Below are 27840 nucleotides of genomic sequence, written 5' to 3'. Positions count from 1 at the left end.
ACTGGGACTGGATGGCCCAGCATGTTCAACCCTGGGTGACTTAACTGGGGCCAGGTGTCTGGGGTCAGGTGGTCCTGGCCCATAGTTGGTACTCAGAGAGCATCTACTCCTCACCCTCATTCTCCTGTGCAGTTACAAGGCACCCACCATTCAGAAACACAGGTGCCTGCTGTCCCAGGCTATGCAAGTGGCCATGTGTCACTTGAGATGGGGAGGCTGGGTCGCATGGGGGATCCTCAGGTTAGAGGATTTTACAGTAACTCTGTACAGTACTGAGCAGCTGGCCCCCCAAGATCTAAGATTCACCTTTAACTGTCACTTACTCCTTGCATTCTCAAGCCTGACTCCTCTGAACCTGCTCTGTCACTGGGGTCCTTTTCCATAAGTGAAAGCCCTCTCCAGAAAGGCCCACTTCCATGTCACAGCAGGGACAGCACGTCAGGCCAGGCCTCTCCCAGATCTATTCTCTGCCAAGCCCTGTGACAGCAGAGGACAGCTGCAGTTCCCCTCCAGCTATAAAAAGACCTGACACCCAAGCAAGCAGAGGACGTGCAGCAGTTAGGGCACCTAGCTGACTTGGGAAGGAACTTGGCCCCAGAACCATGCAGAGGTTGACCCCCGTCACACAGCTGCTCCAAGCCCCCCTCAGATGCTGGGCAGTTCCCAAGGCCCATGTCTCTGCCAAGCCGGCCAGAACACCCACCTCCCCTATGGTAAGTGACCTCTAAGGCAGCAGTGGGCCATTCTTTGGACTTGGCCCATTTCCTGAGTTTGGGGGCAGAAACACAAGTCCAGGTTGGTAATGGGGAGGAGACCATGGTGTTGGGTATCAGCCTTACAGTTAAGACAATATCTAAATGTCAGAAAAGGGATCCTTCTGCTATTGCCTGCAGACCAGGCTACCAAAGTAGTTGCTGAGTTCAGTGGTGGGCCAGGCTCTCGCTTCTCAGGCTTCTCACCTCAGTGGTCAGAGGACACTTTAGGCTGGGACAGCCTTGCTGTCTGTGAAAGAGGAAGAGCAGGGCTGCTGAGGGTCAAGGGCACAGGTGGAAGTTAATGCTGTTGACTCTGGATAGTGCTGTTTCAAGCATAAACAACCGAGGTCTAGTAGGTCACTTACTCAAGGTCATGCAGCTAAGACTTGAGTCCAGGCTGCATTTGCTCTTAAGCCTCTGGGTCTCCAACCCGCCACCGAATCCAGCTTTAGAAACTTGGAGGGTGGGAGGCCTGACCCTGGCCTTTTTGGGAGGGAACTGAGAGTGGAATTTGGACAGTGAGAATGTGCAGCTCCAGGTGGGGCCCCTCTGCAGGAACTGCACACATGTGTAGCCAGTAGAAGCTGACCTCCCCACCCAGGCTTCTGAACGGGACCACTGTTCAGAGAAAGGCTCTGTACTTATTTACAAGTAGTTTAGATGGCAGTTGTCTCTGCCATTCCATGCTGGAGGGGAGTGTGTACTGTCATCCTGCTGTGAGGCACAGCCAGGCAGCCAGGGTCTTGGGCTCAGAGCCCAAGCTTTTCCTCCGGGTCTTCAAGGCTGCCCTCAGGGACAACAGTGGATGTCATCGAAGGCTGCATGAACAGTCTGAAGGCATGTGGGAGAGAACTCGGCTGGCCCAAGTCAGAGGGAGTGGGGAGGGGGGCAGGCAGGCAGTGTCCTTTAGTGATCAGGCCTGATGCCTCTAATGGCCCCATGTGCTTTCCTCCACCAGGAGCAGGCTGTGGGGATCTTCACCATGTTCGTCAGCTTCCTGGTCCCAGCAGGCTGGGTTTTAGTCCACCTGGAGAGCTACAAGAAGAGCTCCGTAGCATGAAGGCCCTGTGGCCACCCCGGCAGTCCTGGAAAAGCAAATTAAACCCCTTCTTCTACCTGCTGTTCACACTGACTCTTCTATGTTCCCACTCCCAGCTCAGCACTGCAGGGAGTCTCCTGTGGACACCCAGAACTGGGTTGTCTGGGGCCTGGCTCATGTCAACACTGGGGATCCTGGGGTACAGAAGCAGTGGGCCACCAGTTAGGCAAGGTGGCACTGGTGGGGACACTGATGTCTGAGAGGGATCCTGAGTGGGCTGGAGGAGGGAATGGCCACCCTTGTGTCTCCCTGATGACCAAGGGCAGCAGCCTCTGCCCTAGTACCCAGGATGTGGTAGGAAGGGGAGACAAGACCACATCCCCACCAAGCCCTGCCTAGGTTCTGCTCAGGCCCTCTCATCTCTTTAGGCACAGGCTAGTCCTGGAAGCTAAACCCCAGAAGAGAAGCATAAGCAGTACAAAGTGAAGGCGTTTATTAGAGAAACATTCTGAACACACTGGAGGATCTGTGCACAGGGTGGATGGGGACAGAGACACACCTTGGGGCGTGGGCAGACTTGAGGGCTTTCCCACTCACTCTTGCCCTCTCTTATGACCTGAGGCCTGGAGACCCCCTATCCCACTGCAGGTTATAAGACACCCCCACCTAAGAGCCTTCACCTCTGGCTGGGCCCCCATAAGTGACAGTCCTCCATTTTTATAGTGAGTAGTCCCTACTCCCATCATGATCCAAATCCACACCCCAATCCAATGCAGATCTTCTTTGTTGTCAGCTTCAGGGCCACAGAAGTGCCTCCCAGGTGAGGCAGGGTGCTAGGTGAGGATGTCATGGGCCTGGTGCTCCACCAGCATCTCCATGCTCTTCACATCGGTGCACCAGAACTCCAGGCGGTCCTTCATTCCCTTGATCTGAGGGCAAAGCAGGGTCACATGGGCATCAGGCATGCAGGAGCCACAGGCCAAGTGGGGCAGGTCTAAACTCCAGCTCATTCTTGGGGCAGCACTGAACTATTAGAGCTAGGGTGGGGTGTGCAATGGGATCACCCTGGTCAACTCTTATCACAAGAATATTTTAAAAATTTGCATTAAAGAAAACAGGCAAGAATAGAGGAAATCCACAGGATTAAATTTCTAGCAAATATGAATGAGATGGATTTGAGCTCAGATCATGAAACCAGGAACATGTTTGATCAGAACACCAATTTTAAGATTAAAAGGTTTTATCAAGACAACCAGCACTGTTGTTGCAATAAGCTTCTAAGTGCAGGGCTCAGACCCCAGGCTTGCATTAAGCTGGGTTCTAAGAAAAGGCTTCAGTCTCCACAGTAATAATCCACTCGCCAAACCACATGTCCAATGACCCTTCTTCCCAAGTGGCTTCCGCCCACAGGAAATTGAGACAGTATAGACATAACCCAACACAGCAAAGGCAAACCAGGGGCTTGGTGGCTTCACCTGCTGCAAATCCAGCACACGGGGCTGCACCCAGGTCATGTGCACTCGCTTGTCCACCTCGTCTATGCTGCCCCTCACCAGCCCCACTGAAAGCGCCTTCATCACCAGCAGCTCCACCTGTGTGGGAGGGCTCCTGTCAGACACCCAGTACCCCACATTACCAGGTGGCAGCTCTGCAGCTTGACACCCCAAGCCCAAGAACTGTACCTCGTTCACTGTGATTTTAGCATTTTTGGCAATTTCTTCAAAAGTGAGCTGTCTGTGGTTGGCTGGCCGTGTGAAAGTCATCTGGAGAAAAAAAATACCGATTAACTATTTAAAATTGTTTTTCAAATAAAAATGGGCCAAGAACTGATTGGTGCAGATATTTTAAAAACACAGTTCATCTTCTTAGTACCCATACAATAAAATTTTCTTAATGTGTCACATATCTTACTAGGAACAAGCCTGCAAGGCTTAGATAAGGTTAAAGGTGAAAATAAGCTTTGCTGGAATTTTCAACGGTAGCCACTACTCATTTCTTGAACAGGTACTTGCAGCCACCAAGTTTCCTGAGACCAGGGAACACCGTGGGGAACCAAAAATAGAACCTCCAGCTCCTGAGGAAGTTCATGTTCTGGTGGGGAAGGACAAACACGAGACCAGAGGATGTGCCACATCAGTGACAGGAAGGAGCTGCCATCTCAGCTCAGACTGTGCAGCAATGAACCTGTCTGAGGGGGCTGTCTAAGTTAAGTGAAGGTGAGGAGTGGGACAACGAGGAAGAAACACCAGGCAAGAAAGGGTGAGCTCACTGCTCACCAACCGAGGTCCTGAAGCACAGCAGTGGCTCTGGGGTCACTTACCTCCATCAGGCACAAGAGCTGGATCTTCCTCAGAAGCTGTGCCTCGTTGGCTGCTAAGTCAGGCTGTGAAGCACAGAAAAAGGAACTGACTCTCATGTCTGTGCTCATCAGTGACCTTACCTGGGTTCTCAAGTTTGTTTGTTTTATTTTCCCCACATGGTGAATAGAACAAAATGCAATAGGGCAGATGCAAACATGTGCTTCAGACTGCTGAGGCTCATTAACAGCTAAGCCATCTGAAGTTTCCTTTTCTTATGAAATCTATAGAAATGACTGATTGACAGGCTGTTTCTCCAGAAAAGGGATCTACAAGGATATGTACTGATGTCAAACACCAGAAGGCCTTTCAAGACTGGCACAAGGTGCTGTCAGGCTGTTCTCAAAGACCTGGGCTCAAGCGACCCCCCTGCCTCAGTCCCCAAACACGCATCACTGTGTCTGGCTCCAGCTCCCTTTCTGAGTGGTACATTTTTTGCAAAGAAGGGATGCTTCACCAGGTGCATCAGGCCTGACACATTCTGCCTCTTTGCTTGCCCTCACACACACCTGCCCTATTGCACTACATGACTCCTATGAGTTGTTGTGAACTTTGGGAAACTTTAGTTTCAGAGAAGTACAAACACAAGACAACCATGATTCCCACAATAGTCAACATTTTAGTAATATCTGCTTCTAACAATTCCATTACAACCCCTCCCACCCAGCGCCTACCCCCCTCTGCTGCCCCCTCTCCTGGAAGCTCTTCTCCCTACCATATGCCCTCCTTCTCATTACCTGTCTGCTCAAGCTCATTCTGTTCAGCAAATGTGCTGAGTTCTTCCTGTGTCTTTCTACCCACCCCACAGTAACACAGAGCACAGGGCTTCTGCTGGAAGGGTTCTGACACCCACTCTACCCAGCAGAGATGAAGGGTACATGCTGTGTTCTGTTCCCACACACCCTCTACCTTCCTTTAGTGCAGTTTCTGCCTGTGAGATGCCTTGTTCTGTGAACAAGAGGCCTGGACTACCACTGTCCCTCCATGCCCAAGGTCTCCTAGGTACCTGCAGTGTGTGGGAAAGATGCTCACCCAACACCCCTGGACAGTGGGCATGTGAGAGGACAAGCAAGGGCCAGAAGCATGTGGGACCTACCTGCTGGCCCCAGGCAGTCTTCAGAGTCTGGAACCTGTCTACATCACCACTGTTGAAGGCATAGAGTGTGTCGATCAGCCACTGCCGGTCAGTGCTCCTCAGGGACTCCAACACAGGGTGCATGAGCTGTGGGGATGGAGTGGGTCAGCTGGCAGAAAAGCCAGCTCCCCCCTGTGCCCCTCCACCAACCCTGGTGAAGGAATTGGTGCCTGAGCCAACTTACGAGTTCTCCAAAGTTAAAAACTCCCTCTCCAAGAAGTCCTGCGAGTCCCAGTGTGAAGGCTCTCTCCTGCTGCTCAGACACTATGGCAATGACACACCCAAGTAACCAAAACTAGTCCAGTCTGGCTTTAAAAAGCTCACATAACACAAGTAAAGAAGCCATTCTTAGTAATGGTAACCCTCAAACGCCTTAGCACGATTTTAATTTTTCTAAAGTGCTGGATTGACTTGGATTACACCAGGGACCACACATACAAGTTCTGTGGAAAGAACATTCATTTATTACTTTTTCCCTAAACATATGAATCTCTTTGCTGTTCAGTGTGTACGACTTCCTGAAGCAATGAGTTCTTCCAACGCTTTGCCTGCTGTGGAAAGCCACACTGCCACTCAGCTGTCTCACACCTCAGTCAGCCCCTCTGCAAACGAAGATTCATTTGCTTGCTATTCCCATGCAGCCCAGTCCTGTACCTCTTGATTGCATTAGTTGCTTCTTCAGTACACTTTGAGATACAACAATCAAAACTTCAACATATTTAAGACTTTGTGGTCTCCTTAGGGTCTGTGGCATATTTTGAGAAACATCTAAATTAGGTTGAAGATGTCTTTCTAAATGCATACTCTTTGCACTTTCCCCAAAATTACTTTGTTCCACACTCAGGCCCTTCAATGACTATAATTAATTCCCATGGATTTGGAATGTCATTTCAGAACAAGAGTCTCAGCTACAGGGATTCATCCTGCAGGGGATGAGGAAGTACTTACATTGCTGTACTTTCTACAAGATCTCTGACTTAGACAATAGACTTGGAGGAGGAGGAGCACAGGGGCTGGGAGGAATCAATTTTGTCATCTGAATTAAATGCTGCAAGAAAGTATGATGTAGAATCTAAAGCATAAACAAATCTTTCTACCTATTCTTCATGAAGGGATGAACCCATGTGGGCAAGCTCTGAGACTCACCTCCCCTGGCACCCTACAGCTGCCACACTTGAGAACATGCTCCTGAGTGACATGAACTGTAAGGTCACATTACCTGGCAGATCCTTGATGTCGACACAGCCAAGAAAACGCAGGGCATCTTTGTAGTAGGATGCATGGTTTCCAATTGTTTGATAGTATTTACTGGAGAGATCGTAGAAACGACTGTGAACTGATGTCACACCAGGCAGGTTGTTGAGCATTTCTTCAACATCTTCAATTGTTTCCTATACACAAGTAGTAAAGTTGTCTTCCAACTTAAAAGTCTTTTTTTTTTTTGGTGGTGCTGGGGATTGAACCCAGGACCCTGTGCTTGCAAGGTAAGCACTCTACTGACTGAGCTATCGCCCTGGCCCCAAAAGATTTTCGATGTCATATAAAAATGAAAAGTACAAGCCACAAAGGCAAAGACAGATAAATGTAAAACTTCAGTTCATCCAAAACCCAGCAAAAAGTACATAGATAATATATAAACAAACATATTTATAGTGTGTGTGTGTGTGTGTGTGTGTGTGTGTGTGTGTATCTTTTTTTTTTTTTTGGTAGCACTAGGGATTGAACCTGGGCCTAGGTAAGTGCTCTGCCACTGAGTTATAGCCCTAGCACTATATGTTTTGAGGTAGGGTCTCACTAAATTGCCCAGGCTGGCCTCGAATTTGCCTTCTCTCCTGCCTCAGTCACCACCACACCCACAGGACAAGTTATATTACTAGGGAAAGACATTTATAGCATGTGCAATCCCACAAAGGATCATAACCAGGGAAACGTAAAGAACTTTTACAAATTGGTTGGCAGAATAGGAGAGAACAATGGGCAAAGAACAGTACGAGACAATTTTACAGAAGTGAAGACAGGAATGGAATGGCCAATAAGCCACCAGGAATTGAGAAACACGAATCAAACCAACAGGCTACCATTTCACCTCCATTAGGTCAGCCAAGAGTTAAAGAGTGTCAAAGTATCAAGTGTTGAAGACCCGGGGCTTCGGGAGTGCTTGTGTGGTATGTGAAGATGCACAGGCCTCACACCTGTTGCCACCACATACTCCCGGTGAGACTATGTCCATGTGCACAGGGGACCAGGCACAGGGACGCTATTACAAGCATTTAAAAAAATTATCCAATCCCTTCACAGGAGACCAGATATGTAGGTTTTAAAACTCTTAAGACAATGAAACACCATATAGGAATGAAAATGAACCAGTTACACGTATCAACACAGTGACTCTCAACTCTGGCAAGTGGAGAATGACTCCAGTTACACTCATGTACCCACTAAGAAAGGATGAGGAAGCAGGGCTGAGTGTCTTGCTGGGGAGGAGCATGAGCTGAGGGGCAGTGGTCTGCCTGTGTGTGCTGCTTCAGCCCTGAGCAGGCTGGGGCAGGAGAGTGCTCATCACAATATTCCCTACAGCTCTCAGTGTCTTCAGTACTTTAAAACAAAATGTAACAAATATGCATATGTGCTAGGAATGGGAAGCAATATGGAAGAATTACTTCTTAGCCCAATGAACAGGAACACTTTAATTCTTGTTGCTACATTTTCTTCAATGTTATGGTTAATAAAACAAACAAAAAACACACACAGGCTCTGGTTAAACAAGGTAGACCAACCACATGTGCTGTTTCTGCTGTCACTTACTGACCAAGTTGCATAAAAGTGAAAATAAGAAATAAATTCAGACAGGAGACTTCAACGACAATCTAAGGGGTAGAGAGAAAATGGGGAAGCAGGACATGACCTGCTGGTGCCCAGGAGGCTGCCCTTGGTCATTGTGAACCTGGCTGAGGCCCTGGGAAGTCCTCAGAGGAGGGACAAGTGGGGGCGCAGGTCTGCTGCTAATAGGAGGGGCATCATGTCAGCAACTTACTTGTAAACGATCTAGGAAAAACTATGTACGCCTGCACAGAAAGATGAGGCAAGGCAGTAAAGCAATGAGGAATTGGGCCAGAGGCATGAGAACTGTCTGTGCTACTTTCCTGACTTTTCTGTAACCTCAAAATATTTTTAAACAGACAGGTAAAAAGGAAGACTGGGTTATTATTTTAAGCCAGAGATAAATCTGTCTAATGTGATCTCACCTTGGTGACCTGAAGGTCCCCGATGTTTAACTTCAGAGCTCCGATCGCTGTTTTACAGAGGATCACGGCCTCGTCGCTGCTCTTCACCTGAAGACATTGAAGCACAGTTGAGTCTCAGAAATCTGGACAGTCAACTGCAAAGTGGGCCTCTACCTGTCAGTGACCCAATCCCCAAGGTGGGAGACACACAGTTTCTAAGAGTGTGGAGAGTCATACACAGTCCAGAAAGTATTGTTCAGATCCCACATTCACCTTCTCACGAGTCTTTTCCAGAAATGTAAGAGCCACGTTAGGATCTAAAAGAGAAAGAACGAAGTCAGAGAAACCACGAACAGCATGTTTCTAACAGCTGAGACACCTTTAGGCACAAAAGTCTCTTTAGGGTGGCGGGGTTGATAATGTCTATCCAATTATTCTTCAGTTCATTCAATTATATATGAAGAGCGCTTTACCATTTGGATCTATTCCATTATGAAATAAAGTGAGGCTTACCAGTCATTTGTCTCACCACATGAAGAATTATTTCTACCAGAGACAAAGGGTTCACCCTGAAATAAAAAGCACCCCATTTCTGAGTGTCGAGGAGTATTGATGGACTCATTTGCAAAATAAAAAACTGGGGTGTGTAAGGAAGAATGAAGAACTTTGGATTTTGAAGAGGGGAGGGTGGGGAGGGATGGGGAGGAGGTAGAATGAGACAGACATTACCCTATACATGTATGTGATCACACTTCTGGTGTGACTCAGCACCATGTACAGCCAGAGGAATGAGAAGTTATGCTCCATTTGTGTACAATGTATATATTCTACTGTCATGTATAACCAATTATAACAAATTAAAAAAAAAAAAAAAAAAAAGGGTTTACCTGTGTTCGAATTCACTGATGAAGTTTTCATAAAGCTGTGGAACCAAAACATGGACAGTAAGTAGAGAATGTCTTTCATTCTTCAAAATTAGACTCTAAACACCATTCTTACCAAGTTCTGAGTTTGCGAACCACAATGCTTACCACAGAAAGTGCTACATATGTCTGCTGAATGACAGGACACCATCTTAGGGTTTAAGTTCATGTACATGATCACCAATGGAGTATTAAAAAAAAAAACCACCAGGGTTTCCTTCTAGCTTGGAAATGAGAACACTGACCTGTGTGACTCTTCTAAAGACTAATTCCTATATTCTTTGTATAAGATACTCCAAGTACAACATCTGGAAAGTCCACTAACCAAACAGAACAGAGTTCCTTCGGATTTTAAAAGGCTACAGGCTAGTTATGTCTTGTTACTAAATTTCTTAGCCACTAACACACACTGGGGTACTTCCTTAGACCCTGGGTAGGCCAGCAGACACAGAATGAGGCAAATCCTGAGCTTTCAGGGGTCTCCTGGGATAGTGGAGAAGAGTCTGCAAATGATGAATGTCAATACTCTCAGTTTAGGAGCAATGGAAAAAGACATGTAAGAAGGTCAGCCAAGTGAGAGGCTTCAAAGGCTGTTCAAAGGCTCTGGTGACAACTGGGTTTCAAGTAATGAAGAGCAGTTAGAGAGGTGTATATTTGGTGTGGGAGAGAACATTCCAGATAGGAATAAATTACACGTTTCAGGAATACTTTTGAAGGACAGAGTGGGAGGCACTGAGAATTGGTCTCTGTTCTAAAGGCAAGGCTGAACCAAGGAGGGAAGCAGGACTGAGGGCAGAGAGGACTGTAAGCAAGACAACAAGTAGCACCAGCCAGGGGTTAGGAGGAGCCAAGACAGTAGAGGGGGTGGTAATGATGGACAGCAGGTCTGAGAGACGTGTCACTAAGTTGAGTCAGACTTGATCAATGTCGGCTAGTCACAGAGAAGGGGAGCTGAGTGTCCCCTGGGCTAATGACCAGGTAAGTAGGAAAAGGGAGTGCCCAGTGTGGGCCAAGTAGGGATAAGTTTGGATAAGAAGAGCCTGAACTTCCTGTAGGATATGCACGGAGAAGGATGGAAATGTCCCTGTGGCAGTTAAGATATTTAAATCTGGCATACATCCAGCTAAATAAAATGATCTGTACATGACAAGAAACTATTTCAAAGACATCGTCCTCATTTAGAGGGACTGTTTTAACTTTTCTGACACCTCTTGTAATTTATGGAATTATCTAAAAAAATAAGTCTATCAAGTTCAGAAACTCAAAAATTACTTCTGGTAACTATAACTTTATGAATACTACTCAGCTTACACTTATGTGGGCTGGGTCTCAACAATTTTTAAGTTCTTATTTTATCCATGAAAAAAGTAAACAAATCTGTTGACCTGAATTTTTGAGGCTGAAGACATTCTTTGTCATCTGTGTAGAAGAGATTTAAAGAAAAGAAGGTAAAGGGGGATGGGAATGGGAAAGACAGTAGAATGAACTGGACATAACTTTCCTATGTTCATATATGAATACACATGACCAGTGTAACTCCACATCATGTATAACCACAAAAATGGGAAGTTACACTCCATGTATGCATATGGCGAAATATATTCTATTATATATAACTAAAAAAGAACAACAAAAAAAGATAAGCATAGCAATATTTAGGAATTATATATCTTTATAGTGTGAAATCATGGTGAGCAAGTATTGAGACCTGTCTTATTCATCATTTTTTTTTTTTTTTTTTTTTTTTTTGGGGACTGATTTAATGCAGGTACACTTCACCACTCAGCTATATCCCTAGTCCTTTTTATTTTTGAGACAGGGTCTTAGTTAAATTGCTAAGGCAGGCCTCAAACTTATGATCCTCCTAAGTTGCTGGGATTACAGGAGTATACAAGTACACCCAGCTCATTTATCACTTTCCATGATTCAGAAGATGAAATGCTCAGCAAAATCTTCAGGCTTACAGATGACTGCAAATTCCTTGGGTAGAAAAATGTTGAATGGATGGGTATAAAGCACAAGGAAAGTTAGGTGTTATGGTAGGTGGTAAGCCTTACTATGTGCACTATAAAGTAACATATTCAGGAGAAATGAGCTAAAATTATAAGCTAGCTATCAATCTTTAATTCAAAATCAGAGAAAAGCACCAAAGAGTAAGATGTCAGGAAAGACCTCAAACAGGAGGCTTCATGTGTGAGCACACTCATGGGGGCTTGTTAGGGATCTGGGGAAGGCTGGAAAGAGTGTGCATCCTCTTTTTCACTCCTGTTGAGAAAATCCTAAAAGCTCTATTAGAGAGGCAGCATGATATTGTGCAGTTCCCCTCCAACCACCCATCCTCGACCGTACTCTGCCTTCTACATTACTCTGGACAGAGATGTCTGTGTAAGCAGAGTCACCAAAGGTCAGGAACAGAGTGAGGGGAATTACCTAGAAGATCCCTCCTCTATATCCTACTCTGTCCCCTAACTGGTTTTGAATTTTCCATTTTTGAGTAAGTTTTCCAAAAATGGAATACAAAAAAAATTTCTATAAACAATAACATGCCAGGTCATGCTATAAAGACAGTATTTTAGGCTATAATTCTTTTAATTTTTTTGAAATTTATTTACTTTTTGAGACAGGGTTTTACTAGGTTGCCCAGGCTGGGCACTGTGCCTTTTTTTTTTTTTTTTTTTTTTTTGTGGTGCTGGTGATGAAAAGCACATACTCCACATGCTGGGCTATGCCCCTAACCCTGGTCTAGGATTTTAGAAACTGAATATTCTCTGTCACTTATTAACTGTGACCTATGGGAACCCCTTATGCCTGTTTCTACATTAAAAGGAAAAAGAGTAAGAGAAGAGTAGTACTTATCTTTTGACATTGATGTGAATAGTAGGACTAAACATACAAAGTGCTCAAAATATTCTTGGAGACAAAGTGATTTCTGAATAGGTGTAGGTCATTATCATTATCATCTATTATTATGAAAAGTCCTTGAGCATATTCTTAAAAGTCACTTACTTTAATGAGACCATCTCCTTGAGCAAAGCATGGATCCTGCACAAAATCAAGCACCTGAAGTGTCAGCTGATGCCATAACCTGGAAAACACAAGGCCCTTCAGATTATCAATCAAGAGGTAGTTGAGATCCCTTAAGCATCGGTGTTCCAGCAGACAACCAAGCTGACCAGTCTTGACTGTACTGAAGGCTAGTACAGATACTAATAGACCTGAATTCTTTGCATGGCTGTCACACAATGTTTCTGTCACACTGAGTTGGCGTTTCTTAAGTCTCAGTTCCCCATGTATGAAATGGAGAACTTTTGTCTAGACCACTTCAAAGGGTTATCATGAAGTTAAAATGGAAACAAGAGTTTTGGAATCAAACAGCTAAGTTGAAATCCAGTCTCTCCTATTTATTAGCTGAGTATCTTAAGGAAGGTGAGAAACCAAGTCTCAATTTCCTCATTCATGAATGGGATGAAGGAAGAAGTAAGCTAATAATATTATTCCAGGACAGTGACAAAGCACACTTCTTCCAAACAACAAAAAACCTATATTTAACAGTGCAAATAAAATGCTTTAAAAAAATACAAAGTACTGCCCAACAAAGCAACTACTTGCCAAATACTAAGAATTTTCTCTAAAAAAACTTCTACTAGCAGACTAGTGTACAGCATGAAACATGCTGTACCTGGGCTGGGGATGTGGCTCAGTGGCAGAGCCCTGCCTGGCATGTGTGAAACCCTGGGTTCCATCGCCAGCACCACAAATAACAAGCAAACAAAACACGCTGTGAAAGATTCTATGCTAACTATCCCATCAGGAAGGTTACTACAGCAGGTGTGTTTCCCCATGAGAGAGCTCTAGTAGGACACTAACGATCTACTCTGTTCATTTAAATAGAGGTTGGTGCTTAGCAAAAGAAAATTGTTCTGAAGTTCAACGTTTCTGAAGGAATTAAAATTAAGATCTCTAGGGGCACAAAGCCCAACATGTAGTACTACAGAAAGCAAAAGCAATGGGAGAGCGGTGTGGCTGCACCCTGCCGTAACCAGTTGCAGAATCAACAGGAATACTGCACTGACCTCGGCTTATTGGATCCAAACCGTGAGAAAAACAACCGTGGATGCAGTCACACTACGGCATGGCTAAGTATAAGCCCCCGAGACCTGTTTCCCCAAAGGGGTGGCACTCTGACACTCGCGGTGTGCTTGTTTGACCGAATCAAGAGGTAAAGCACAGGCCAACACTGAGCTCTGTAGTAAGACCAGAATAAAGGGCGTTCGGAAGCCTCAGTCACAGCGCCCAGGTGGGAAAGCAGTGGGCCCTCCATCCCCAGGCCCGGCTACAGCTCTGCCCTCAGGACTGCTCAGACCCTCCCTCCCGCGGGCCTCCCCGCTCGCACTGCGAGCGCCCGCAGCCGGGCGAGGTCGAGGTCCCGCCCGGGCCCGCCCCTCGGATCGGGGCTCACTTCTTCGTGTAGAGCTCCTCCAGACGGTGCCACACGGCTGCCTGCCCGGGGCCGGAGCTCTGGCTCTGCTGTAAGAAGCCCGGTACATCCTTCATGACGGCAGGAAGAACCCGGGACAGGGACTGAGCAGAGATGTCAGCGCCGCGGGGATGGCGGCCGGAAGTGAGTGAGCACTTCCGGCCCGCGTGGCGCGGGGCACGCCGGGAGCGCCGCAGCAGCTGCGCGCAGTTGTCAGGGTAACCGCGCTCCGCTGCCTTTTAGGCAAAATTCTCTCCTGGGTTTGTACGCAGCTTCCCGCACCTGGCGGTGCTCTTGAGACATTAAGGAGAACGGGCGCCGGCGGACGAGCGGTCCCGACTGGCCGTGCGGCCTCGGCCTTGAGACCGCAGATCCTCTCCACGGGGACGCACTAGCTCCTGCCTGGGAGTGTCTGGCGAGGACGGGGTGTAATGTAAAGCCTGGCCGTAGCAAGCGCTCCCGGGGCAAGAGGCCAGAGCCCAGCAAACCGAGGAACCGCCCCCACCCGCCGTCAACCTCCACCCGAGTGCGCAGGGACCCTGGGGTGGAGCTGGAGCTCGCAAGGATGTCGCTCGGGGGGAGCTGGGCGGAAGCTCAGGGATGGCGCGCGGGGCGCGGCGGGGGGGGGCGGGAGCTGCGCGGGCGGTGTAGGGGGCGGGGCACGAGCGGACAGGCCGAGGCGCGGGCACGTGACCTGCGGACGCTCGGGAAGGAACATCATGGCGCTGTGGGGCCGGCGATCGCTAGGCGCGCTCAGGTTGTGGGGCCCGGGAGGTGAGCGGCCCGGCCCGGTGCGGGCCCCGCAGTCCCCGCAGTCCCGCGTCTGGCGGCCGGTGTGTGCAGGGGCGGACGGCGTCCGTGCGCGCGCGGCTACGGAGCCGCGCTGGCGGGAGCCCGGCAGGTGCGCCTCCAGAGGCCCCGGGGTAGCGCGCAGGGCTCGCCTCTGTTCTTGACCCGGTGCCCAGGGCCTGCGTCGTAGGCAGTACGGCCCTTGTACTGGTCTATGGATGTCCATTATGTGGATGTTTCGTAACTTGTTCCACCGTTCTTGCATTGAAATAGTGTCCTGTCTGTAGCTGTTACACGTAACGCTGTTCCATTTAACGTTTTAATGGCCTTTTATAAAGGTCGTGCAGTTAAAACCGCCGTGGGTAGGTGACTACACCCAATAACTGCGCCTTTCGGAATCCCACCACAATCCATCCCGGGGCCTTACGCGTGCTAGGTAGGCACGCAGATCCTTGCCTAGCAACTGAACACACAAACGGAAAAATCTTAAGGTCCTTATTCGTTAGGACAAGAACGTAGATGCCCTGTAATGGGGGAATATTCAAGTAAATAATGGTAAATTGACGTGATACCTATTGAAAGTTTAATAAAGAGATTTTCATCAAAGATACCGTTATCGAGCTCTTATTCCGTAGAGGCTGTGTTCTCGGTGCTGGGGATAGAGCAAGCAGGACAGACACTTGCGTCTACACAGCCAGTTCTGCAAAATTGACTGTCATTAAACCAACCCGTTGCCACCATTGGTTTTAACACAGAAACTGTAGGTCAGTCTGTGAGAAGCAGTTCATTTGCCCAGACTTGCAGCTGGGAATTTCTTTTGCCCCTAGATTTTAAGATTCTTTGTTAGATGTCCAGAGGACTCTAGGAGCCAAGACTGTTGCGCCTCCCAGGGCTTCTGCAGCTGCCATGCCTCCTGCCCTGACCTTCAGGTGTTGCTATCAGCTGTGTGTCATTTGCATTGCTTTGTTTTCTTCTTGTCCGCCCAGATGTGGAGTCGTTTACAAACTCTTGAGGCCTCATTGAAGCCTGTGACTTGTTTTGTGACTCCCCATCTTGGCGCTTGGCTTCTGGAGGTGACCTAAGAACCTTCCAGAACTTTGCAGGGAGACCCCAGAACTGCAGTATACCTTCTGCCTTGCCTGATTGTGTGCTTTTGGCTGTTAATATGAGCTTCCCCTGTCTGCTGCAGACATTAAAGATGAACTCTGTGCAGCAATTTGAAACCTTGTCAGGGCATGAATGTTTCTTTCTGGAATGGTCTTTAGAGACCCGCTTTTATCTCAATAATATTTTGATGCAAAGCCTGAGAATATTAATTTTCTTTGAACATCACTATATTCGTTACATCCCAGGTATGTTAAGGTGTGTAGATCTGCTGAACATGTGCCCAAAGCCTTCACAAAGGGATGTTCTTGGCCCTGGCTTGGGTTTCTTTGAGGACCCCTGTTCTTAGCACTGCTTTGATGACCGGACTGACAAGTGATGCTTTCCTGATTACACAGCACCCATTAACTGAAAGTTTTACTCCCAAATTGGCTTGATTTCTGATTTGTGACTGCTTTCTGTTTTAGCCAGTGGTCATCCACGGTGAGAAAGTTGGTTATTTTGGGGAGATTGGGGTGAAATGCATGACCTTTTTGATGGTGGGAAGGGTAGAGACTTGTTCTTGCTAGCATGAAACTGTTTGTCACCTGCTGCCTTTCTGTTCTGCTTTTGTTGTCAGTGTTATAGGTGGACGAAGGGCCATCTCTCTCTCTGTGGGTGCTTCAGGCATCTTTGGAAGTGGAGGTAACAGCGAGAAGGAGAAGCTGTCCCTGCAGGACATTGCTGAGCTGATCCGGGTGCGAGCCTGCCAGAAGGTGGTGGTCATGGTGGGGGCCGGTATCAGCACACCCAGCGGCATTCCAGACTTCAGGTACCACTGTGGCCCCTGCCGAGGCTTCCCCACTCTCTCCTGGTGGGCTCAGGACCTCTTCCTTCTCACTCTGCAGATCTCCAGGGAGTGGCCTCTACAGCAACCTCCAGCAGTACAACATCCCTTACCCCGAGGCTATTTTTGAACTGGATTTTTTTTCCCACAACCCCAAGCCCTTTTTCACTTTGGCCAAGGAGCTGTACCCTGGAAACTACAGGCCCAATGCCACTCACTACTTTCTCCGATTGCTCCACGACAAGGGACTGCTTCTGCGGCTCTACACTCAGAACATCGATGGGCTTGAGAGAGGTGAGCCTGTTTCCTCTCCGGGTCACGTCTCTGCCTGTTTCCAGGTGGTGCTTGGCTGGTGCTTATACCTCATTTTTGGTGCTGTTTTGAGCCAGCTAGACCTCTATTGGGACCTCCCTATGGGCATGTCTTCCTGCTGAGCTGTGAGTGTTGGACAGAGCTAAAGTCCATGTTATTTTGCTAATCTGATATGATGATTTCTTTCTTTTATTTTAAGAAATAAATGGAGGGCTGGGGATATAGCTCAGTAGAGCTATAGAGTGCTTGCCTTGCAAACACAAGGCTCTGGGTTCAATCCCCAGAAAGAAAGAAAGAAATGGAGCTGGGCACAGTGGTTAGGCCTATAATCCCAGCAGTTCAGGAAGCTGAGACAGGAGGATTGAAAATTCAAAACCAGCCTCAGCAACTTAGTGAGGCTCTAAGCAACTCAGTGAGACCCTGTCTTAAAATAAAAATGAAAAGGGCTGGGGATATGGTTCAGTGGTTAAGTACACCTTGGTTCAATCCCCAGTACCAAAAAAAAAAAAAAAAAAAAAAAAAAGGATATGACCCATAGAGAAATAAAACATCTAAGAAACCCTCTGTCCTCCCATTCACTTTCTATATCTGACACATGGAGTCCTTATTTGTCTGTTTGCCCACCTTCTCACCTCCAGGTTGTTTTCAAGTAAATCCTTCACATTGTAAATTTAATTCAGAAATAATTTATGAATGAATCAATGGGTATCTCTGGAAAATACAGGCTTTTAAAAACAACTGGTACTCTCTTGCACTAAAGAACCACTAATGGCTCCTCAGTGTTGTCTGGTTCAGGACAGTAGCAATTCACAGGGGATAGGTCAGGCAGTGCTTCTCAGGGAGGCATCTGGGTGGGGGCAGCTGCAGGGCAGTCAGTAAGCCAGCCGCAAGGTGCCTGATGCCAAAAAGAGGCCTCACCTTGCTCAGGAACTGTTTCCTGTGAGATGGAGTCTCTGGCTTGAACTCACAGAGGCAGCAGTGGCTATTCTGTGGAGCTGTCTGCTTCTGAGGGGCAGCAGAGCAGGCCTTGGGGGAAGTGGGAGCTGCCTGGCCATGGGTTTTAGCACTGCAGTTAGAACAGTGATGGGGATGTGGGCAGCCCCTGCAGGTGGGGCTGTCAGCCCCTATGGCCTTTTAGAACCAGGTAGTAAGACCAGGGATGATATTGGTGCTCTGAGTCCCGTTCCCCAGGGTTGAAGATTGAACACCAGAGAAGCACAGGCAGGAAAAAAAAGTTTTATTTAAAGGCTAGGAGAAAGCAGGGGTGGTGTGGGAGAAAGAGAGAGAGACTGCATAGAGGAAGGGGTCCAAAACTGGTGCTGGAGCTTGTGGGGCTGTCTGCCCCTTTTATAGATTTTAGATTTCCTTTGTTCTCATGCCCCTTCCTCTCATCTTGCCTACCTGACCAAAAGGTAGGGTGATCTTAGGGCAGGGACACAAACCCCCTGCTCCCTGGGCAGGAGAGGAGCCACCCAGGGGACATTCATTAACATTAACATTCTTGCTGGGAGGAACCATTCCCTGGAGGCAGGTAACCTTGGCAACAGGTTGGAGGAGGGAAAATGCTCTGGAGGTAATAGCATTTTATTTCCTTTTGAATCAGCCCCCATTTTCCTGACCCAGTCATTCATTATCTACACTGACTGTTCTTTTGCCCCAGGCCTCAATAGCATGAACAGAGAGCTTTCCTGGGGTATTACTTTTTGTCTATTTTTCCACCAAGCAAATTTTTGGAAAAGTATTTATATCCTCATTTTTACTTGGTATCTGTAGAATAGGACATGTATTGGTAGATATTAGAAATGAACACACACATACATATGTATTAGTTTGTTTTGTAGAATTCAAGACTGCTCTACCACTGAGCTACATCCTCAGTCCTTTTACTTTTTATTATATATATATATATAATATGTATTTTATTATTTTTTATTATACATATATATATATAATATGTATTTTAGTTGTAGGTGGACACAATACCTTTATTTTTTTATTTTTATTTGTATATGGTGCTGAGGATTTAACCTGGGCCTCACGCATGCTAGGTGAGCACTCCACCATTGAGTCATAACCCCAGCCCTTATTTTCTATCTTGAGACAAGGTCTTGCTAAATTGCTGAGGGTCTTGCTTAGTTGCTGAAGCTGGTCTTGAACTTGTGATCCTCCTGCCTCACTGTCGCAAGTAACTGGGTTCATAGGAATGTACATGACACCATGCCTAGCAATATCAGACATAATTTTATCTGAATTTATATCAAATGGATTTTTTGTATTGAGTTTGTTTAGTTACTGGGGTTGGAACCCAGGACCTTGTACATACTAGCCTGGTGCTCTTCCACCGAGCCACACTCCAGATCTTTGTACTGTTTTTTTTTTTTTTTTTTTTTTTTGTACCAGGGATTGAATTCAGGGGTATTTAACCACTGAACCACATCCCCAATCCTTTTTTTTTTTTACTTATTTATTTATTTAGAGACAGGATCTCACTGAGTTGCTTAGGAACTCTCTAAATTGCTGAGGCTGGCTTTGAATTTGCAATCCTCCTGTCTCAGCCTCTCTAGCCACTGGGATCACAGGCATGTGCCACTGTGCCTGGCTTGTGCTGAGTTTTGAAGGCTTTGTTTTAATGTGGTTTGGCTCCAGCTGGGATCCCCTGTGCCTTATTCTGGTTGGTGGAGAATCATCTATTGGCAATATAGGCAAGGACACTGGGCCTTCTAGAGGGCTGAGATCCCTTCCAGGAGGCCACCATATCCAAAAGTCATGCGTCTGACTTGGGACTCATGTCACCCCCAAGGCTGCAGCGTTTGCTTTGCTTGGATTTCAGTGTCTGGCATCCCCACCTCAAAGCTGGTTGAAGCTCATGGAACCTTTGCTTCAGCCACCTGCACAGTCTGCCGAAGATCCTGCCCCGGGGAGGACTTCTGGGTGAGTGGTCCTACTAGGGTAGTCTCACTCTTCTGCAATTCAGCGGGGTGGAGGTGATCTGGTAAAGTGGTATAATAGCGTGAAAATATTTTTCCTTTTTTTTTTTTTGTATCAGGGATTTAACCCAAGGGTGCTGAGATGTCTCCCTAAGATGCTTAGGGCCTTGCTAATTTGCTCAGGCTGGCTTTGTACTTGTGATTTTCCTGCCTTAGCCTCCCGAATCACGGATTACAGGTGTGCACCACCTCACCTGACCTTTTCCTTTATTTTTAATTTAGAAAAGTAATACATGCTTATAAAAAAAATTAAGACAGTATGGAATGAGTCTCCTTTCAACCAGTTCCTACTGCCCGTGTTTAACAATTTGGTGTATGTTTTAGTCAACTTTCTCATTGCTGTAACCAAAAGACTTGACAGGAAGAACCCAGGAGGAAAAGTTTATTTTGGCTCATGATTTTAGAGGGTCAGTCCGTGGTTAGCCCACTCCATAGCTCTGGGCCGAGGTGAGGCAGAAGGGTATGGTGGAGGACATGACAGCCAGGAAGCAGAAAGAGCTCTGCTCATCAAGGACAAAATATAAACCCCAAAGGTATGCCTGAAGTGACCTACCTTGTCTAGCCACACCCTACCTGCCTAGTTTACCTCCTGGTTAATCCATATTAGTGATTCAATTGCAGATTAGGTCACACCTCTCATAAACTAATCATTTCACCCCTGAAACATTCTTGCATTGTCTCACACTTGAGCTTTTGGGGGATACCTCAGGTCCAAATCATAACAGTGTATAATGTTCTAGACCTTTATTTTATTTTTAAATTTGGAGACAGGGTCTCACTAAGTTGCTTATTAGGATCTCACTAAGTTGCTGAGGTCAGTCTTGAACTTGCCCTCCTGCGTCAGCCTCCTGAGCTGCTGGGACTACAGGCATGTGCCACCACTGCTCCTAACTGTTCTAGGCCTTTAGAGAGATGTGCATACATGTCTTGTGTCAGCATCTGCAGTTCTGCCTACTCTTTCTGATCTTTTTATTAACTGTAGAGTGGTAGGTTTAGACACTCAACTATTATAGGATATTTTTTGTTTGTAATTTTCACTGTTAAGCATAGAGCAGAAGAGGTATCTCTGTGAGATCCATGATACTTAGGATGGGTTTCATAAAGAATAAGGTAGAGTAAGGAATCTGAGCACAGAGAGCACCCTGAACTGTGAACATGGCAGCTCTGTGAAAGCACCAAGGGCATGTGACCTGTGCTCTTGAAGAGGCAGCTGCCCGTTACTGGATCTCACTTCAGCAGCAGGAAGCAAGTAGAAGACAAGCCCCATGCCATGTGGACACTTCTGTGTGTGTTGTGCTCAGGGTCCTGGTTCTCACCTCTGTGGTGCACATCCAGGAGTGCACCTGCTGAGTCCCATGGGAACTCGGTAGCTGTTGGAGGAACTGTCATACTCTTCTCCACGGCACCTGTGCCCTTGTGGCATTGTCTGTTGTTTTATTTGGGGCTGTAAGAGTTCTTTATGTCTGGAAACTAGATCCTTATTAGACACGTGATTTGCAAGTATGTGGGTGGGTTCCTTTTTTCCCTTTCTTGGTAATATCTTATGATATGCTAATGTTTTTTTTTTTTTTTCTTTTTCTTGGTTCTTGGGATTGAATCCAGGGGCGCTTACTGAGCCACATCCCCCAGCCTTTTTATTTTTTATTTTGAGACAGGGTCTTGCTCAATTGCTAAGGGCCTCACTAAATTGATGAGGCTGGTTTTGAGCTTGTCATCCTCCTGCCTCAGCCTCCCAAGCTGCTAGGATTACAAGCATGTGCCACCATACCCAGCTATACAAATGTTTTTAATTTTAGTGAATTTCAGTTTATCTCTCTCTTTTTTTTTTGTTCATGCTTTTGATGTCGTGTCTATACAAACATTGCCAGTTCCAAGTTCATGAAGTTTTACCTGTTTTCTTTTAAGAGTTTTATAGTTTTTAGCTCTTATGTTTAGGTCTTTGATCCATTTTGAGTTAATTTTTGTAGATAGTGTGAGGTTGTTTGGTACCATTTGTTAAAGAGACTTTTTCCCCATTGAATGGTTTTCACTCTTGTTGAAAACAAGTTGCCTATAGTTGGGTGGGTTATTTTTGAATTCCCAGTTCTATTCCATTGGTGTATATGTACATCCTTACACCAGTACCACACTGTTTTAGTTACTGTAACTTTGTGGTAAGTTTTAAAATCACACTCTGTAGGTGCATGTTTAGTCTTTTCATCAGCTCATCTGTTGAATGACCAGTGCCTTTATCAGTTTAGACTACTAAGTGCCAGACCCCTGGGTGGGTGCAATGGATATTAAAACAAATTGAGTGCCAGGCACTGGAAGTGGCTCTTGCACAGCTCTGACCAGGGATAGGCTTCCTGCTGCACCGTCCAAGGCCTGGGGTCCACCAGGTGTTTTCTTGGCACCAGCCCAGGTGTAGAGCAGGATTAGACATTCAGCCTGTGAAGGGATTTGTGGGTGAAACCATGTGAGGTCCAGGATTTGTTTTTAAATACCCGACCCCTCCAACATTTTGGAGGATTCTATAAAAATTGTTGGTAATTGCTGAAACTGGGCCTGTGGCGTCTGTTGCACTATTCTCAACTTTTGTGCTTGTTTGAAATTTCCTTGAGGAGTTGTATTTTCCTCCTAAAGGGCATCTTCCTTGGTCCTACCTTCTTTCTGTGTCCCCAGGCTGACGTGATGGCAGACAGGGTGCCTTGCTGCCCAGTCTGCACTGGCATTGTGAAGCCCGACATTGTGTTCTTTGGGGAGCCGCTACCTCAGAGGTTCTTGCTACACGTGGTTGATTTTCCCATGGCAGATCTGCTGCTCATCCTAGGGACCTCCCTAGAGGTTTGTGGAGGGCTTTTGGGGCATGGGCTGGAGGACAGAGGAGGTGGGTGTAGAGCAGTCAGCCCGGGTGCTAAAGACAGTGGGATCCAGCTGGTGTGGTAGGCATGGGGGATGGGAGGGCATGTGGTGTGGGGGCTCCAAGGGAGGGAGGGGCAGGGCAGGTGCAGTGTGGCAGGCCCCAGGCCAGATCAGGAAGACCAATGCTGTACTTCAGGCAGCTGTGACCCTGAAGGGACTGGCCTGGAGTGTGGCTCTGGGAGCAGGGTACAGTGGGGGAGGATGCTGGTCCTGAAGAAGGCAGAGAGGTGGGCAACTGCAGCGTGGGAGGACAGTGGCTGGGGAGGGAAGGCCCTTGGCTTAGTCTGCAGGCAGGGTTCTGCTGGTTAGGGTGGTTGGGAGTGAGGATCCGGTGTTGGGTTCTGTATACCTGTGTTGAGGTGCCTAGGAGATGCCTTCTGGACACATTCAAGAAGCTGTCCTGTCTCTCAGTTTGAATGCTAGGAAATTTCTAAAAGATGTGGAGCAAGAAATGAGGCTATGAACCAAGCTGGTGCCTGCCTGGGTCACTAGGGACTCCCCAGCGGCTAGAGACCCCATGTGTGTTTTGCGGGTGTCACTGTTGCTGCCTGCTGACCCAGGCCCTGTCCCAGCGCTGTGGACAGTCACAGCATAAATTGAGAAAATTCTATAGCTTGTTACAAGATGATGTGTGCAATGGGAAAAATACCAGGTGAGACAAGAAGGTTGGAGGGGTGGGGCTGGTTGCTTGTGATGGTGTCAATTGAGAGAGAGCTCGCAGCGGTGTCACATGGCTGCTGTGCTGTGAATTGGCACAGGGAACAGACCCAGCAGAGGCTCTTGCAGGTGGTGATTGGCTGGCATTGGCAGGTGGCCAGTTAAAGCCAGCAGGGGCCCTTGGACTCTGGATGTGAAGGCAGAGGGCAGACCAGGGTGGGGTTGTGGAAGGGCCTGGACTCCCATGGGACTTCAGGGTTGTGGTCTGTATTTCCTGGTGGGCAGGTTCTGGGATCCTCAGGAATTCAGCCTCTGCCATGGGTTTAAGGCTGTTGAGCTGGTGAGTTGGAGATGGATGCGTGGGGGTGGAGTCCAGCAGAGACTGAGGTAGGAGCTGGGGTTTAGGGTCAGTGGACAGGAGAGCCCAAAGTGCAGACAGATGTGGGCTGGGATGGAGGATGGACATAGGAGGGACATTCAGAGATGCCAAAGGCTGGGCTAAGGGAGCCATGGCAGTCGGGGTGTATGGGCTGAGCCAGGCACAAGATGCAGACACTGGAGCCACTAGATATATTTCTATTTGAAGAAAAATGAAAATAGTTGGGTTTTCTTTTTTTCTGGTTATAAAAGCACCATTCATATGTTATATAAAGGTATAAAATGCAAAGTCAGAGTCAGCTTTAATCCCATCAACAACTGTTAGCCTTCGGGTCTGTCTTCTTATGTTGCTCTTCTGTACAACGCCATGTATCCTACTCTTCGCCTAGCTGTGTCCATGTTGGTGTGAGCATGTGGAGCTGTGTGGTAGGTGCTGGCAGTTTCCCTGGGAGGGCGTGGTTCCAGTGGAGGGCAGCCTGTCAGTGTGTGCCACTGTGAGCTGGATCCTCTGGCACCAGGCACAGGCTTCGCCCTGTCTGCTTTGTGAAGAAATATCCATGTGTTGGCTTACAGAGCACTACTTTGGATCTTGAGAGGTGACACAACATATGGTACGTGAACCATATCTTTTCCAAAATCCTACATATTCTGAATTCTGAAACACACCCAGTCATAAGAGTTTCAAGATAATGAATTGTAGATCTGCAGCAAAGTTTATTTAAGCAATTCTTATTTATGGACAATAAAGGCAGATAGTATGAAATTTTATAGTGAAAGTGCCTGCAGTGAATATCCACACATATACACTTTTACACTTATACAAACAGGGTAAATGTTGATACACATTAAGACTTAGTATCCAGGAAGTACCAATACAGTACCTTGACAGGGCGCAAGGGGCCATGTTCGCATAGCCTCACCAATACTAAAAGTGCCTGTCTTTAATTTTTTGCCACTCTGATCAGTTAAGAGGTTTGCACTTTTGTAATAGTGCAGTTCCTCTTCTCATGTTTGTTGACCACTTGCATATTTGTATCTCTTGCCCATCCTTCATTGGGTTATAAATTAGCAAAATAAATTAATTCATAAATTACATGTTTGTAAATTAGCAATAATGTAAATTGTCACGTGGTAAATATTGCAGTTGGTTTATGATGATGAATTTAAATTTTTTTTTCTACATAGTGGTTTTATGTAGATCCAATGTGATAGTGTTTACACAGTCCAATCTGTCGTTTTCCTTTGTCTTCTTTTACTTCAGTTATCGTGTCTAAAACATCCTTCCCCAGCCTTACCTATACACCCTAAATTTTCTTCAAGAACTGCTTTTGTTTACATTGAAGTCTTCAATTCATTTGAAACTTTCCCAGTGAAAGTCAGGACTTGAGCATTTTCCTCCTAGATACGAAACCAGTCTTTGTACCATTTATTTATATCTATTTTTTATGTTGTTACTTTTTAAAAAAAAAAAAGTGTATGTAGTTGTAGATAGAATGCCTGTATTTGGGCTGGGGAGATAGCTCAGTTGGTAAAGTGCTTGCCTTGCAAACACAGGGCGCTGGGTTCGATTCCCAGCACCACAAAAAAAAAAAAAAAAAAGCCTGTATTTATTTTTATGTGGTGTTGAGGATCGAACCCAGTGTGTCACATTTTAGACAAGCACTCTTGCCACTGAATCCCAACCCCAGTCCTACATTGTTACTCGAGAGAGAATTCCACTTGAGCTGGATATCATTTTTACACTTCTCTGTAGTCAGACGGTGAAGACCTGCCAAAGCAGAAGACTTGCAGGACAGGGTTGAAGCAGGGCAAGTGGAGTGGTGCACAGATGGAAGAATTTGTCCACCACAGAGTCCACAGGAAAGAGGAAGGTGGGGAGGAACTGAAGAGGGAGACCTGGGAGGAAGACAGGGTCATCCAGATCAAGTGCAGGAAGCTGCTTGAGCATGAAATGTGTGGTGGTCTCTCCTGGCCCTTGAGGCCTTGTGGCCCTGGTGTGGTGTCTTGATGGGCTTGTGGAGTGGACACTGCTCCTTACATTTGGGCTATTTTTCAGGTGGAGCCTTTTGCCAGCTTGTCTGAGGCCGTACGGAGCACAGTGCCCCGACTGCTCATCAACCGGGACTTGGTGGGGCCCTTTACTTGGCGTCCTCGCAGTAGGGATGTGACCCAGCTGGGGGATGTGATTCACAGCATAGAAAGACTGGTGGAACTTCTGGGCTGGACAGAAGAAATGCAGGACCTTGTCCAGCGGGAAACTGGGAAGGTACGGACCATGATGCTGCTGTTGGCCCTATACTGGACACTAACCTGGGTCCACCACCTCCACTGAGAGGAACAGGATGCCAGCTATGTGCTCCTGAGGCCTCACAGCTAATGGTGGCTGAGGAGGGATGGCAGTTCCTGTCATTCTAGTCTGTTGTCTTTTCTTCCTGTAACAAAGCAGCCACATTCCCCTCTGAGGCTTGGGGTGACCAAGATGACCCTTGTGTAAGAGAAATTGAAGTTCTCTGCCTCTTCTATGGGTTGGTGCTCAAACCTGGGATGCCTTTAGGAAGTGGTCAGTGTGAATTGTTATCTGTACAATCCACCAAGGATAGCCAGTCTTGATGCTTTCTAAATGTTCCTAGGAGAACCATGTAACTTCTAGAGGAGTTGTTAGCATTTAAGGTTCAGCTGTAAGGGTACAGACAGGTCTGACATTGCCCAAGGGCAGGCACCCTCCTCTTGCCTCCACTGGCAAAAGCCCCAGCCTCTGGTTGCAGTCTGATTTCTTACTAAGACTGAACTGGAGAGACTAGTGGAGGATGAGACTTAGCTGTTTCCATACACTGGACGTCATTTACCACTATTACTTATGGCCTTTTGTTCCAGTTTGGCTTTTAGGGCTGATGTAAGCTGGTGCTACTTCTCATCTCATTGTAGAGGAATGACGACAACCCAATGTTATAATCACATTGGGCACTGCATTAAAGCAGCAGAGAACTCAGCCAATATGATGTGGCACATTGAGGCAGGTGCCTCCTGGCCAGCTTGCAGGGCAGTAGAGAGCTGGTCTGGTCAGCCTGACAGACTTGCCTGGAGCCTCTTCCTGGTTGTTCCCTTCGCATTCAAAAGAATAGCGCTTAGTAATTTTCAGAAATGGTCCTACAGGATTTAACCTGTGAGTTCCTGTTTTCACAGAAATTTCTGTAAAATGGGTTGATTTCAGGGATTTGTTTTTTATTAATTGCTATCCAAGGAGTGATAATAATATTTTGAGCACATGAACATCAGTACATCTCAACTGGGGACTTAAATATCCCTTGGAATGAGTTTCCTTTTAGCTGCCTTGTTCTGCCAAGCTTGCTAGAACCTGTTGCTTTTTGCAAAGAGAAAAAGCTCATTTCATGAAATATTTTACAAGATGTTTGACCCAGGCCCGAGATGTGCTGGTCTGCCTCGGTGTATACACTTAACCGATCTCCTCTCTTCTCTTCTAGCTGGATAGACAGGACAGATAGGAGGGTATGATTGCCTCATGCACAAGAAATGGCAACAGGAGAGATCCACACCTCATTTCTAGTGAGACCGCATATTTGCAGACAGCTTGGTAGGTTTATAGAATTTGGCCAAATCAGGACATGTGACCTGCAGAAACAGTGGACATCTGAGGCTGCCACTGGATAACAGGTAGGGTGGTGCTTATATACTCGGGAATATCCAGTCACAGATGGCAAAGAACTGCCTGGCCTGTTTCCTGTGTCCAGTTCTTCACCAGGGCCAAGAAAAAAGAAGTTCTTAATACAAGAAGCTTTCTTCTGATGAGGACTCTCTTAAACTGAAAGACAACTGGAATCCCAGACCTGGTTTGCTTTTACTGTGCCCAGAGCTTAGCAGCCCTCCTGGGGCCCTGGGGGTGCACTAGGGTCTTGTAGCATGTCGGTATCTGCAGTAGGGTTATTTTAAATTAAAGCATGTCTGTTTTCAGAAATTT

At 46.8% G+C, this 27840-nt stretch overlaps 3 protein-coding genes across 8 annotated transcripts; 2 read left to right on the top strand and 1 right to left on the bottom strand.

Moving 5' to 3' along the window:
• The first annotated feature begins 509 nt into the window (after positions 1–509).
• LOC306639286 (cytochrome c oxidase subunit 8B, mitochondrial-like) lies at positions 510–1870 on the top strand. The gene is made up of 2 exons (XM_079102729.1): positions 510–713; positions 1714–1870. Exons 1-2 carry the CDS (start codon positions 603–605, stop codon positions 1813–1815), a joined length of 213 nt encoding a protein of 70 aa, XP_078958855.1. The 5' UTR covers positions 510–602; the 3' UTR covers positions 1816–1870.
• A 395-nt stretch (positions 1871–2265) lies between these two features.
• PSMD13 (proteasome 26S subunit, non-ATPase 13) lies at positions 2266–14362 on the bottom strand. Its single transcript, XM_079102880.1, has 13 exons — positions 13893–14362; positions 12440–12518; positions 9398–9432; positions 9024–9079; positions 8784–8827; positions 8532–8618; positions 6506–6677; positions 5471–5550; positions 5248–5373; positions 4115–4177; positions 3477–3557; positions 3270–3386; positions 2266–2723 (listed from the first exon to the last, which is right to left on the bottom strand). The coding sequence occupies exons 1-13, from the start codon at positions 13985–13987 to the stop codon at positions 2628–2630; spliced, it is 1131 nt and encodes a 376-aa protein (XP_078959006.1). The 5' UTR covers positions 13988–14362; the 3' UTR covers positions 2266–2627.
• SIRT3 (sirtuin 3) lies at positions 14021–27503 on the top strand. 6 transcript variants are annotated; one of them, XM_079102882.1, is made up of 7 exons: positions 14021–14128; positions 16423–16614; positions 16691–16923; positions 19772–19872; positions 22590–22751; positions 25921–26130; positions 27347–27503. In XM_079102882.1, exons 1-7 carry the CDS (start codon positions 14025–14027, stop codon positions 27365–27367), a joined length of 1023 nt encoding a protein of 340 aa, XP_078959008.1. In that variant the 5' UTR covers positions 14021–14024; the 3' UTR covers positions 27368–27503. The 6 variants fall into 6 exon arrangements, with proteins under 6 accessions (XP_078959008.1, XP_078959012.1, XP_078959011.1 ...); XM_079102886.1 differs by lacking the exon at positions 14021–14128 and adding an exon at positions 14418–14436; XM_079102885.1 differs by lacking the exon at positions 14021–14128 and adding an exon at positions 14579–14684.
• Positions 27504–27840: the final 337 nt, after the last annotated feature.

This window comes from Sciurus vulgaris (assembly GCF_902686455.1).
Source record: "Sciurus vulgaris genome assembly, chromosome: 11".
NCBI lineage: Eukaryota > Metazoa > Chordata > Mammalia > Rodentia > Sciuridae > Sciurus > Sciurus vulgaris.
Note: the sequence above shows the minus strand (reverse complement) of the source record. Positions and strands in the feature narration are given on the sequence as shown.

Excerpts from the sequence above, each read along its gene's own strand:
- PSMD13 (XM_079102880.1), bottom strand. The coding sequence starts at position 13,987 with ATGAAGGATGTACCGGGCTTCTTACAGCAGAGCCAGAGCTCCGGCCCC. Across the intron at positions 12,519-13,892 it reads GAGGAGCTCTACACGAAGAA|GTTATGGCATCAGCTGACAC; the intron begins GTGAGCCCCGAT and ends TGTGTTTTCCAG. Across the intron at positions 5,374-5,470 it reads TTTTTAACTTTGGAGAACTC|CTCATGCACCCTGTGTTGGA; the intron begins GTAAGTTGGCTC and ends CCATCCCCACAG.
- LOC306639286 (XM_079102729.1), top strand. The coding sequence starts at position 603 with ATGCAGAGGTTGACCCCCGTCACACAGCTGCTCCAAGCCCCCCTCAGA. Across the intron at positions 714-1,713 it reads GAACACCCACCTCCCCTATG|GAGCAGGCTGTGGGGATCTT; the intron begins GTAAGTGACCTC and ends TTCCTCCACCAG.
- SIRT3 (XM_079102881.1), top strand. The coding sequence starts at position 14,630 with ATGGCGCTGTGGGGCCGGCGATCGCTAGGCGCGCTCAGGTTGTGGGGC. Across the intron at positions 19,873-22,589 it reads GCCCCGGGGAGGACTTCTGG|GCTGACGTGATGGCAGACAG; the intron begins GTGAGTGGTCCT and ends CTGTGTCCCCAG. Across the intron at positions 26,131-27,346 it reads TCCAGCGGGAAACTGGGAAG|CTGGATAGACAGGACAGATA; the intron begins GTACGGACCATG and ends CTTCTCTTCTAG.